The sequence below is a fragment of the Lithobates pipiens genome, unplaced genomic scaffold (genome assembly GCF_037356315.1).
Source record: "Lithobates pipiens isolate NorthernLeopardFrog02 unplaced genomic scaffold, aLitPip1_a1.2 Scaffold_22, whole genome shotgun sequence".
Lineage (NCBI taxonomy): Eukaryota > Metazoa > Chordata > Amphibia > Anura > Ranidae > Lithobates > Lithobates pipiens.
In genome coordinates this window covers 326524792-326537546 of record NW_027507784.1, presented here as the reverse complement: position 1 = coordinate 326537546, position 12755 = coordinate 326524792, and the positions used below count along the sequence as shown (strand labels likewise).

The 12755-nt window shown below is 45.0% G+C and overlaps 1 protein-coding gene and 1 long non-coding RNA gene across 8 annotated transcripts in view; one reads left to right on the top strand and one right to left on the bottom strand.

Annotated features, from left to right (window-relative positions):
- The window catches only part of LOC143925014 (uncharacterized), a 54851-nt gene extending 51774 nt beyond the window's left edge, over positions 1-3077 (bottom strand). The window contains exon 1 of the long non-coding RNA XR_013261927.1: positions 2211-3077. This is a non-coding gene — a long non-coding RNA (uncharacterized LOC143925014). The remainder of the gene's footprint in view (positions 1-2210) is intronic.
- LOC143925011 (E3 ubiquitin/ISG15 ligase TRIM25-like) overlaps positions 1-11241 on the top strand; it is a 117609-nt gene extending 106368 nt beyond the window's left edge. For 5 of the 7 annotated variants that reach the window (XM_077449581.1, XM_077449580.1, XM_077449577.1 and 2 more), the window contains one exon: positions 8591-11241. In XM_077449581.1, coding sequence (XP_077305707.1) covers positions 8592-10283 — 1692 coding nt within the window. In that variant the 5' untranslated portion in view covers position 8591 and the 3' untranslated portion in view covers positions 10284-11241. Of the gene's footprint in view, positions 1-6265; positions 6944-6982; positions 7116-8590 lie in introns of those variants that run through there. The other 2 variants (XM_077449582.1, XM_077449576.1) reach the window with 2 other exon arrangements.
- Positions 11242-12755: the final 1514 nt, after the last annotated feature.

The window sequence follows — 12755 nt, the reverse complement described above, 5'->3', positions numbered from 1 at the left end:
AGTTGGTGACATTGCAAAGGGCAGTGCAGAGTATAGAGCACACAGCACAGTGTACAGAGTGGAGCAGCGTGGAGTATAGAGCTCATAGCACAGTGTACAGAGTGGAGCAGCATGGAGTATAGAGCTCACAGCACAGTGTACAGAGTGGAGCAGCATGGAGTATAGAGCTCACAGCACAGTGTACAGAGTGGAGCAGCGTGGAGTATAGAGCACACAGCACAGTGTACAGAGTGGAGCAGCGTGGAGTATAGAGCTCACAGCACAGTGTACAGAGTGGAGCAGCGTGGAGTATAGAGCTCACAGCACAGTGTACAGAGTGGAGCAGCGTGGAGTATATAGAGCTCATAGCACAGTATACAGAGTGAAGCAGCGTGGAGTATAGAGCTCACAGCACAGTGTACAGAGTGGAGCAGCGTGGAGTATAGAGCTCACAGCACAGTGTACAGAGTGGAGCAGCATGGAGTATAGAGCTCACAGCACAGTGTACAGAGTGGAGCAGCGTGGAGTATATAGAGCTCATAGCACAGTATACAGAGTGAAGCAGCGTGGAGTATAGAGCTCATAGCACAGTGTACAGAGTGGAGCAGCGTGGAGTATAGAGCTCATAGCACAGTGTACAGAGTGGAGCAGCGTGGAGTATAGAGCTCACAGCACAGTGTACAGAGTGGAGCAGCGTGGAGTATATAGAGCTCATAGCACAGTATACAGAGTGAAGCAGCGTGGAGTATAGAGCTCATAGCACAGTGTACAGAGTGGAGCAGCGTGGAGTATAGAGCTCATAGCACAGTGTACAGAGTGGAGCAGCGTGGAGTATAGAGCTCACAGCACAGTGTACAGAGTGGAGCAGCGTGGAGTATAGAGCTCATAGCACAGTGTACAGAATGGAGCAGCGTGGAGTATAGCGCTCATAGCACAGTGTACAGAATGGAGCAGCGTGGAGTATAGCGCTCATAGCACAGTGTACAGAATGGAGCAGCGTGGAGTATAGCGCTCATAGCACAGTGTAGAGTGGAGCAGCGTGGAGTATAGAGCTCATAGCACAGTGTACAGAATGGAGCAGCGTGGAGTATAGAGCTCATAGCACAGTGTACAGAGAGTGGAGCAGCGTGGAATATAGAGATATGTGAGATATAGCGCTCATAGCACAATAAAGAGCAGTGAACTGTAGCACCCTCCTAGGCAGACTGCTAGGTAAGTCTAGTGTTTTGCTTGATCTGTAGTTTGAGAATCTGATTTGATTGCTTGGTTCTGACTCTTGTTCCCCATTTGGTGAATGAGAAACTTCCAGAGTTTAGGGAAGGAAAAATGAAAATATCTGTTGAATCCATAAAAATTGACCATTTATAAACAAAGAGTAATCTGAGTTTGTCATATTTCCCATCATGTCACATTGTACACCTCTTTCCCTTACTAAACTAGGGGATATTCCCAAAGGCCTTAAAGAGGGATTTCACTGGAAAAAAAAAATTTATTAAAAGCCAGCAGCTATAAATACTACAGTTGACTTTTAATAAATGGACACTGAGCTGTCCCAGGGTCCAGCGATGTCGGCAGCCGAGGCCGATCGATCAATCAGCTCTCGGTTGCTGCCGCCGCCATTCTGAGTGAGGGTATCAGGAATTGAAGCGAATCGGCTTCACTTCCCGGTTCCCTACTGCTGCGCATGTGAGAGTCGCGCAGCGCAATAGGAATGCTCCGCGCTGTCTCTGGGCCCCGTGTGTGTCCCAGCAGACAGCGTGCCGGGACAGGAAGAGACAGACTCCCGTGGGAGTCTATGCCCAGAAGTGGGTGCAAATACCCCCCCCCCCCCCCCGAAAGGTGCCAACTGCGACAGACACCAGGGGGAGGGGGGAGGGTTCTGATGAGCGGAAGTTCCACTTTAGGGTGGAACCCCGCTTTAAGTTTTATTGAACATAAAATGTATTTTCACAATGATAGAACATTTGTGGTATTTCTAGACATACTGGTATTTTGGGCAGCTTTGTATGGCTTAAACTCAAAATGAAAGTAAATGGGTACCAAGGTGTGTGCCTTTTTTTGAACTGTCTGGCCTATGAGAACATATCTAGCAATTACTGAAAATTACTGCTTATGCCCGTTAGCATGTGTAATTTGTACAGGTGATTTTCCTCTATAGCCTTAACTGCTTAGATCCCGCAAAGGCATAACAGTAGTTTACTCATCTTTTGAAATTAGCTGTACTTTCTTACAATGGCTGGTGTATATCCACATCACTTTACAGCTGTAGCAGTTGTCAGGAGCAGTTGGAAGGGTCCTTCAAACTTGGGTCCCAGAGATACTTTCACATCAATCACCTGGCTCTAAATCATGTGTTCCAGTTACTTGATCTGGAATTGAATCAAAAACAAACTTGTATGTCGCAGTTAGTTGCTTGTATTAGACAATTACATCACAAAACATAATCATTATACATTACAGCAGTCTGATGTGGAAAATACAACGTTTTCTTAGATGGGCCCCCAACAAAATGTCATAAGGGCTCTGACCTGTAAGTAGGGGTAGTCCTGGTGCTGTAAAGAACCAGAGGCAACAGTTCTGGCCACGGTTTCTTTACTGACCCTTCCTCCTGTTCCTGCATTCATTTAGCTAGCCTTTCTTTAATGAATCCACTATATTTTTATACCTTCCCTGAACTCTGAGGATTATAGAGGCCTGGAGGGCCTGCTCAATTGCCAAGTCTTTGCATACAATTTGCATGTTCTGTCCAGTGAAATGTATTCCTCTGTCATTCTATATGGGTTCAGGGACTCCAAAGCAGCATAATACTTCGGAAAGGAGCTTCTTTGTTGTTGTCTTGGTGTTTGCTTTAGCCACCGGTCAGGTTTCTATTCAGCTTGAAAACATGTCTACGCACAAAAAAACCCCATCGATATTGGCCTGATATGGGCAATTGGATGTAATCAATCTGAAGTCTTTGGAAAGGGAATAGTGGCTTGGCCAAATGTCTTTGTGTTACTCTGGTGGGTTTTCCTGGGTTGTTTTTAGCACAGATTATGCATTCCTCAACAATCTTGACATGCATTTCTGAAGTATCGTATAAACCATCCAGCCTTACTTATGTTTCTCTCCATTGCCTTAAAGTGGTTGTAAACCCTTACAAACCACTTTGACCTACAGGTAAGCCTAGATTAAGGCTTACCTGTAGGTCCAAGCAATATCTCCTAAACCTATATGGTTTAGGAGATATTTGCCCGAAAACGGGCACCGCTGTCTACGGCGCATGCGCCGTAGACAGCGGCGCGCAGGCGCACTGAGCGCGGCAGTTCCAATAATGGAGCTGCCGCATTTGTCAACTCCCGTGCGCATGCGCGGGAGTGACGTCATCGCGGCTTCGCCGAATGACAGCGGCGGAGCTGCGAGACGCCACCAGCAAGATGGATGCGGCGGACTACAGGGGACAGTGCGACTTCGCTGGCTCCTGTGTCAGGTAAGTGACACATAATGGGCTACTATGCGATGCATAGTAGTCCATTATGCTTTTACCTTTGCAGGGAAAAAAAAGAGGAAGTAAACTCATCAGGGTTTACTTCCTCTTTAAGGCCTACATGACTCGGGTCATGGGCTAGTTGCATGATCATCTTCTACGTTTGAGGTGGGACACATATTCTATTTTCCTTGCACGAGAGACCTTCTTGGTTCTTCTTTGCTCTGTCTCTTTCCATGATTTTATTCCAATCATTGGATGGAATAGAAATTTTGAGAGTCTGGTCTCCAACCAGAGCCTACAAAAAGAGGGGGAGCATGTGTACTCTCTCGGTACAGGTAGAGTGTGTAAACAAATATATACACAACACATATACAAAGAAAACAACAAAGTTTATTAATACAAAAACAATATCTAAAATTTCAGATGGTATAGTATTTCAACTAGTTTCACTGTGAACAGCTTCATCAGAAAATACAGTAAATACATCTGAAAAGATAAATATTACATGATAAGACAAAAACAGCTTGATCTATTTAACCACTTCAATACAGGGCACTTAAACACCTTCCTGCCCACACCAATTTTGAGCTTTCAGCGCTGTTGCACTTTGAATGACAATTGCGGTCATAGTCATGCTACACTGTACCCAAATGAAATTTTAACCTTTTTTTTCCCACAAATAGAGCTTTCTTTTGGTGGTATTTGATCACCTCTACGGTTTTCATTTTTTGCTAAACAAAAAAAATACCGAAAATTTTTAAAAAAAATTTTTTTTTTTGTTTCAGTTTTAAAACTTTATAAATAAGTACGTTTTCTCCTTCACTGATGGGCACTGATGGGCACCAATGAAGTGGCACTGATGAGGTGGCATTGATGGACACTGACATGTGGCACCGATGGGTGGCACGGATGGGCACTGATAGGTGGCACAAATTGGCACTAATAGCTGGCACGGATGGGCGGCACAGACGAGCATGGATAGGTGGCACAGATGGGCATGGATGGGCACTGATAGGCGGTACAGGTGGGCACTGATAGGTGGCATTGTATAAAGGTATACTGTACTAATGGATGCCAATCAGTGCCAAACAATGCATGCCAATCAATGATGCCCATTGTGGGCACTGATTGGCATCCATTATGGGCACTAACTGGCATCCCTGGTGGTCTAGGGAGGATTACCTTGTGCTGGGCATTCCTGGTGGTCTGGTGGCGTCCCTGGCGGTCCAGTGTGGGCATCCTCTGGGGGGCTGCGCTGATAATCGATCAGCACAGACCCGTCAGAGGAGCAGCCGATCGGCTCTCCTCTACTCGTGTCTGACAGACGCCAGTGAGGAAAAGTCGATCACCGGCTTTTCCTATTTACACTGTGATCAGCCGTGATTGGACACGGCTGATCACGTGGTAAAGAGTCTCCGTCGGAGACTCTTTACCCAGATCGTAGTTGCCGGGTGTCAGACTGACACCCCGCAACAACGATCGCTGCGATGCGCGCCCCCGGGGGCGCGCAGCGGCTCAAAATCCCGATCACGTCAATTGACGTCCGGTCAGGATTTTGAAACCACTTTGCAGCCGTCAATTGCCTATAGGGCAGGCGGCAAGTGGTTAAGTAACAATGTGAATGGGGAACAAAGTGACAAAATATTTTTACCGCAGTAGGCCGCTTCCCCCCCAGTCCAGCATAAGGGCCCAAATCATTGGGTGCAGATTCTTGCAATTTCTTAATCGGTTCTTTTACTTTGAGTATTTTTCCTCTTCCTTTTCTTCAATTTGTTACTGGCTTCTTCGTATTCCTTTGGAAAATCAGTGATTAGTATCATGATTGCTTCCATTGGTGTTTCAGCAGTGTTCCTGGCAGTAGGATCAGCCAATTAGTTTCATTTTTCTTCCATGGGTTGTCCTGCAGTATGCGCTTTGACCTTCAGGATGGCCACTTCCTTTGGGAAGGTGACTGCTTCAAAAAGTTCTTGAACATGTTTCCAGTTTTGAATTAGTTCTTCTGCAGCAATTGCAAAATTTTCTGTTCTTCCTTATGGGTCCACAATCATGGACTACTTTGAGAGCCTACTTGCGATCAGTGTAGACTTTGGCTGTTTGATCCTTTGTGGTCTTCACAGGCTCTTGTGAGTGCTACCAGTTTGGCAATGTGCGTTGAAAGTGATGAAAGGAGTAGTTGGGTCTCAAACACTTCCTCCAACGTTATCACCGCATATGCCATTCTTGGGCACTCCATCTTTGTACAAGCGGGAACCTTCTGCAAACAGAATTAGATCAGAACTTTCAAGAAGAGTGTCCTTTACTGGGGAGATTTGCTGCACTTCTTCTTCCATAAGTCTTAAAGCGGAGGTCCACCCTAAAGTGGACCTTCCGCTCATCGGAACCCTCCCCCCCTCCGGTGCCACAATCGGCACCTTTCAGGGGGGAGGGGGGTGCAGTTACCTGGATAATCCAGGTAACTGCACCCACTTCCGGGATAGCTCTCTGCGGAAAGGGGCGTAACTTACGCCCCTTTCTGCAAGTGCCCGCCCCTTCCCGCAAGTGCCCAGCTGCCTGCTGGGAAACACACAGCTCCCAGAGGCAGCGGGGAGCGTCCTTATTGCGCAGCGCGATTCGCGCATGCGCAGTAGGGAACCGGGAAATGAAGCCGAAAGGCTCCATTTCCTGATTCCCATACCCAAGATGGCGGCGGCAGGACCCGACAGACGACCTAGAGATCGGCTTCGGGTGCCGACATCGCAGGCGCGCTGGACAGGTAAGTGTCACTATTTTAAAAGTCAGCAGCTGCAGTATTTGTAGCTGCTGGCTTTAAAAAAAAAAAAAAAAACGCGGAGTCCCGGTGGACTCCCGCTTTAAGCAGATGTGGTCACCCTCCTCTTTGAGGTCTTCTCTCTTTATAAAAGCTGGCAGGATGATTGTAGTACATCTTTTCACTTCTATTTCTCCCAATTCAAGCAGGATTGCTTCATACTCGTTCAGCCTTGCTGATGACAAATGTTTTTTCATTTGCATATTTCTTCATAACATCCGTTCTAAAGCATATCTTTTGTACAGCACCACTGGCAAAGGTTGCAGCTGCAGTTCTCTTGTTATGTTCTTGCCACGACATGGATCTTGGTGCTTCCACCAACCGGATCTATTTCATAGACAGTTTGAAAAGGTTTGCGGTCAACAGGGCAGGATGAGAAGGTTTCATACCATTTAAAAATGCAGGATATACAGAAAACGTGACAACATACTTCTGGAAAGCCAGCCTCCAGGGAAAGACTGTTCAGACAAATTGGACACCTCTCACTTGAACTTAGTGCTAAAGTACTGGCACCAGTCTCATCTTTGCCACCATCGTTTTCTTTATGTTGCTAGTCTCTAGCATCAGATGAGCATAAACATTTGCTCCTTCAAGCCGGAAAGCAAAGAGTTCTTGGCTCTCTTCATCCAAGGTGACACTGAAGCAAGCATTTGCCAGTTCCATTACGGTGTACACCCGAGTTCCTGTAGGTATGTCATTGAGCAAAGTACTGGTATATGGGACAGCAGGAGTGCCTTCCTCGATTTGATTCATGGCCCTTAAATCATGTACCATTTGATATACTGGCTTTTCTCCCTTTTTGTTTACAGGAAACAATGGCGTCTGTGCTCTACTCTGTTTTCTTTATGACACCTGCTTCAAGTAATTCTTTTATTTGTACTCGTACACCAGCGAGTTGATCTGGTGACAATGGATACTGTGGTAGGAGTAGATCAGTGAGGAGTAGATCAGTGAGGAGTATGGAGGATACAGCACAATGCACAGAGTGGAATAGTGTGAAGTAAAGCTCCATTCTATACACTGTGCTGTGTGCTCTCTACTGCACCCTACTCCATGCTATATACTGTGCTGTGTGCTCTATACTGTACCCTGCTCCATGCTATATACTGTGCTGCATGCTCTATACTGCACCCTACTCCATTCTATATACTGTGCTGTGTGCGCTATACTGCACCTTGCTCCATTCTATGTAGTACATAGCTTCCAACTGTACCTGATTTCGAGGGACTATCCCTGATTTGGCATAAAGTCCCTCTTTCCTCCTCATTTGGCCCTCATTTTGGTTTGATCTATGTAGCTGTATATAAAATGCACTATCAAAAAGTGTTTCCCAGTGCTAAACCTTTCATTCAATTTCTAAAATGTTGTATTTGTAAATTCCAAAAGCCAGTATAAAAAAGGTAGAATTAGTGGTAAAAAAAAAAAAAAAAAAAAACACTTGTGGGATTAAAGCGGAGTTTCACCCTAAAGTGGAACTTCCATTCATTGGATTCCTCCCCTCCTCCGGTGTCACAATTGGCACTTTTCGGGGGGGGGGAGGGGGGACAAGATACTTTGACAGGTACCCTTTCCCACTTCCGGGAGTCCGGCCATGGCCGTGGTGTGGCCATGACGTCACAGCAGGGCTCCTCCTTCCCCTCCCTTGGCTGCTGGGCCAATAGGAGAGAGGTGCGGGGCCTCGCGCATGAGCAGTAGGGTTCCTGGCGTGAAGCCGAAAGGCTACACTGCCGGGTTCCTTTACCCGCAATGGCGATGGCAGCACCCGACAGTTGATGGAAACATCAGCTGCGGTGCCGACATCTAGGGACTGCAGGACAGGTAAGTGTCCATTTAATAAAAGCCAGTAGCTGCAGTATGTGTAGCTTCTGGCTTTTATTTTTTTGTTTTTGTTTGCCGAAACGCCACTTTAACCAATCATCTTTTATTGTACAATTTTCCTTTAAGAGGGGCGTGATAGGGGGTGTGCCCTATGCCTTCATACTTTTGCTAATAGGTGTCCCTCATTTCCATCTCAGAAAGTTGGGAGGTATGATACTATGCTGTGTGCTCCAAACTCTACCCTGATCCATTCTATATACTGTGCTGTGTGCTCTATACGGCACCCTGCTTCATTCTATACACTGTGCTGTGTGCTCTATACTGCACCCTGCACCACTAGCTACTGGACCAATTTACAAGTAGCTGCCTCTTTATTTTCCTCTATTGCTGAACATGTTGCTACATGTTGTGTTTGACTTTTGGCTGTCTTGTGGGAATACGTAACATTGTTTGCAGTGAAGGTAATTTTCCCACCCCGGTACACTGTGTACTCATTTCATTCTATTGTGTATTTACAGAATGGCAACTGTGACAGAAGATCTGAGTTGCTCCATCTGCGGTAACCCTTGTACAGACCCGGTGTCGCTGCCATGTTTACACAGATTCTGCAGAGACTGTATTTTGCATGAGTTGGACACCCAAACAAGTTCTGAAGGTTATTTCTGTCCACAATGTAGGATGCAATTCGAGAAACGCCCTCTGATGCTCCATAAGAAAAGGCGGCTGTATGTGAAAGAGACAGTCCCTTGTACATACTGTGATGACGCTGCCCCTGCAGAGAAGACGTGTCTACATTGTGAAGATTCACTTTGTGCCAAACACCTAACTAAACACAGTACTGCACCCGAACATGTTCTGATGGAGCCTACTGCATCCCTGGAGGATATAAAATGTACCGAGCACCGACAGCTCCTGGACCATTACTGCATAGAGGATAAAGTCTTCATCTGTATGTTCTGCTACATAGCTGGAGACCACAAGGAACATGAGGTGATGTCTCTGAATATAGATTCTGCTGTGAAGGGGAAGGAATATCTAATTCCTCTTATAAAGAATCTGAGAAGGGAATGTAAGAACATTAAGACTCAGATCAATAGCTTGGAGGCTCAAGAGGCAGCAAAGGCAAGAAAACCAGATGATGTCAGCAAAAAAGTCATTGACCAAATCCAAAACATCAAAAAAGACCTTGAGGCTGTCCAGGAGAAGGTTCTGAATGAGGTTGACACACAGAAAAGAAAAGCTGCAGAATCAGTCCTTGATTGCAAAAAGAAGCTGGAGGAGCAGGGGCAAGAGCTATGCAGAAAGATAAGTGAAATACAGAAGCTACACGATATAAGGGATCCACTGACTTTTCTCAATAAAGTAATGGGAACTGATTTAATCGGGATTTTCAATGTAGAGCAAATCAAAGTAAGTGGCGATCAGCTCTGTGAAACACCAATTACCAAGATGCTTCACAAGGAACTTTTACAATTCACTGAGGGTCTTAATAAACAGTTGCCTACGGATGCCTTTCCAAAGATGCAGGAGCTCCGTAATATTAGCGATCCATTGACTTTTCTCAAGATAGTGATGGGAAATGATCGGTTTGCTGAAACACCATTTTCAGAGATGCAGCACAAGGAGCTCTTACAATTTGCTGACCGTCTGATTAACCTTTTGCTGAAGGATGCCTTTCCAAAAATGAAGAAATCAAAGATCACCTTGGACATGAAGACAGCTCATTGTAAAATTATTATAAGAAGAAATCCCATTAGTACTGCCTATTATACTGCAAATCGTCAAGCTAGACGCAGTGGTCCAAAGAGGTTCAGATCCCAACATGTTTTGAGTAAGTGCAAATTCTCATCAGGGAATCACTACTGGGAAGTGGAGGTTAATCGAATACAATGTAGCATTGGGGTTGCCTATAATAATATAGCGAGAAAGACAACAAAAGATAACTCACGCATTGGTTACAACAGGAAATCCTGGGGTCTCAACATAGATGACAATCTTAGTGCGCGGCACAACTATACTAAAACAAAAATTACCACGGATTCCCCTGTGAGGTCATTTGGGATATTCCTGGAATATGAAGCTGGGCGTCTGTCCTTCTACCAGCTGAGTGACCCCATCAGACACCTCCACACCTTCACCACCACCTTCGCCAGACCCTTGCATGCTGCCTTCTATCTTGGTGATGGTTCCAAAATTACAATCCTAAATTAATACTTTAATACACTCTGACCATCACACCTTCTTAGAGTAATATTAATGTCCACAGTTTTTGGAGTATGATCTTCAACAAGACTATAATATGGGCATTAATACCGAGTCGTCCCCCCCTACCCATTTCTGTCTCTAACAGCCTCAACTCTTCTGGGAAGGCTTTCTATGAGGTTTTTGGAGTGGGTCTATGGGAATTTGTACCAATTCAGCCAAAAGAAGGTTCGTGAGGTCAGGTAGTGATGTTGGACATGAAGATCTGTTATGTCATCGGTGCTCCAATTCATTACAATGGTGATCAGTAGAGTTAGGGTCAGGGTCCTGGACAGGTGTATTACCTTCTCCCACATCCCTCTTCCACTCTTCTGGGAAAGCTATGAGATTTTCAAAGCGGGTCTATGGGAATCTGTGTCAGTTCAGCCAAAAGAACATTTGTGAACTGATCTTGGATCTAAAGATCTGTCTCCAATTCGTCACAAAGGTGTTTGTAATAATATGCCCAAAACCATTGTGACCGATATGCTTTGATATGCTCTGCCATTTCAGTATACAAGATGGCTTAAATCTGCAACTATAAAAGAATGCTTAGAAAAACGCTTGCACATGCTTTGGTTTATTCTTTCCTATGGCCGGAGCTGCACTCCTCTGGATGGCTGGGGGCCTCCGTGAGTACGGATCAGCCAATGGAATCAATGGGGAAAGCAGCACACATGTACCGTAAGAGCTGGATGTGGCAAGGACTTTTGGGCTGTGTGGTGCCAGCAGACATTTGGGGCAGGGCACAGGAATGGATTTAGGCAGGCGGCTACCAATTAGGCTGGTGGGTAGCATATTTAAAGGACAAATGTGTACTCATTCTTTACCTTTTTCTCTTCTTGTATTATTTAATGAATATCAATATTATGTTTACCTAACAATGCTGTCATATGGTTTAATTCATTAAAATTAATAGATTTAGGTACTCATGCATGAGGTGATTTTTGTCCACCATGAATTGAAGATGAATGACTTTGCTTGCTTGCTTTGGCGATTGCAATGTGAACCATCACCAACCATAAGAAATGGGCTCTTACCAGAGTGCAAAGGCTCCACTACAGAATAGTGAATACAAATACTACTCACATGGTTTCTATAGCACACATGCACATATATGTAGTTTATATGTTATATTTCACATTTTCTGACTCACTTTGTTTATACAGATTATCACATTAAGCACAGCAATTTACATATTAACAATGGTAACACATATCCTGTATTAGAGTGCCCCCACTCTGAATGACACGGGGGCGCCTTTGGATAGAAGCATTGTCAATTAAGGGGGGGGTGGAGTGTTAGATGTACTGACAGATTTAGATACACTAACAAATTGAAGCCAAACTCCAGTTCATGCTGCATTTAGGCCCCTTAGACAGATCCCCCGCTAAGCAGGTGGATCCATGTGAGACAGGTCTGTGTCCGCTCCGCTTGTGCAGAACAGACATGGACACAGCCCGCAGTTCTCTATGGGGCGGTTGGATGTAAATGCAACCACCTGTCCATTTACATCCAACGGTCATCCGATCCACTAGACGGATGGGGAACAGATCCCCATCTCTCTGTTTTTTGTGGATCGGATGCAGGCAGGTATAAATGGACACATGCTCGTTTACATCCCCCTCCTCATGGGTGGTCCTGAAAAATGGAAAGACACCCCCGATTGGTCCGCTTGTGTGAAAGGGGACTTACCTCAGATTTTTTTCTTTAAAGAGGAAGTGTGGTCTTATCACATAATTTGTAATAAAAACATCTTTACCACCATTTTTACTGTGGGCAGCTGAAGCCGCTGCCTGTTCACTTCCTGGATTTACACAGACACACAGAGGCACACTTCCAGTTGTACAGCCCTGCAACTCTCATTGGCCCTCTTATGACTCACCCCCTCCCTTCCTTGTAAACTCACAAGAGTTAGAGAGAGCTGTCCATGATGTCATAAGCCTAGGCTTTGAAAAGGGAAAGTGGTCAGCGGGAGTTTAAATAAGGCCAATCACTATATGAAGTAAACATGTAGGATATAAAAAAAAGTGTTGCTTTTATGGGTTCCAACAAAAATGGGCAGTTTTTGAATGAGAGATGTATACCAAAAAGCAGTCTTGACAAAGAACATTTTATTAGGCCGTGTAAGATCATGTATAACATACTGAAGAACACAGAAATGCATACACAGAATCGCATACATGCAGGGCATGCTGAAAACCGCATATAAATATTGACGCCATGGTACTTGACATATCATAAAGTAAAAGCAAGTCTTGTACATCATGGGCCACTGGAAGGGCTGAATGATGTTGGAAAGTCTAGAGTAAAACAAAATAATAGACATAAAATCATCTGTATGGACATCATGCATCTATGTAAACCCTACGCATTTCGTTGGAGTATAACAACTCTTCAGGGGCGAATGCAATGGTGATCTATAAAGAAACATAACCATAT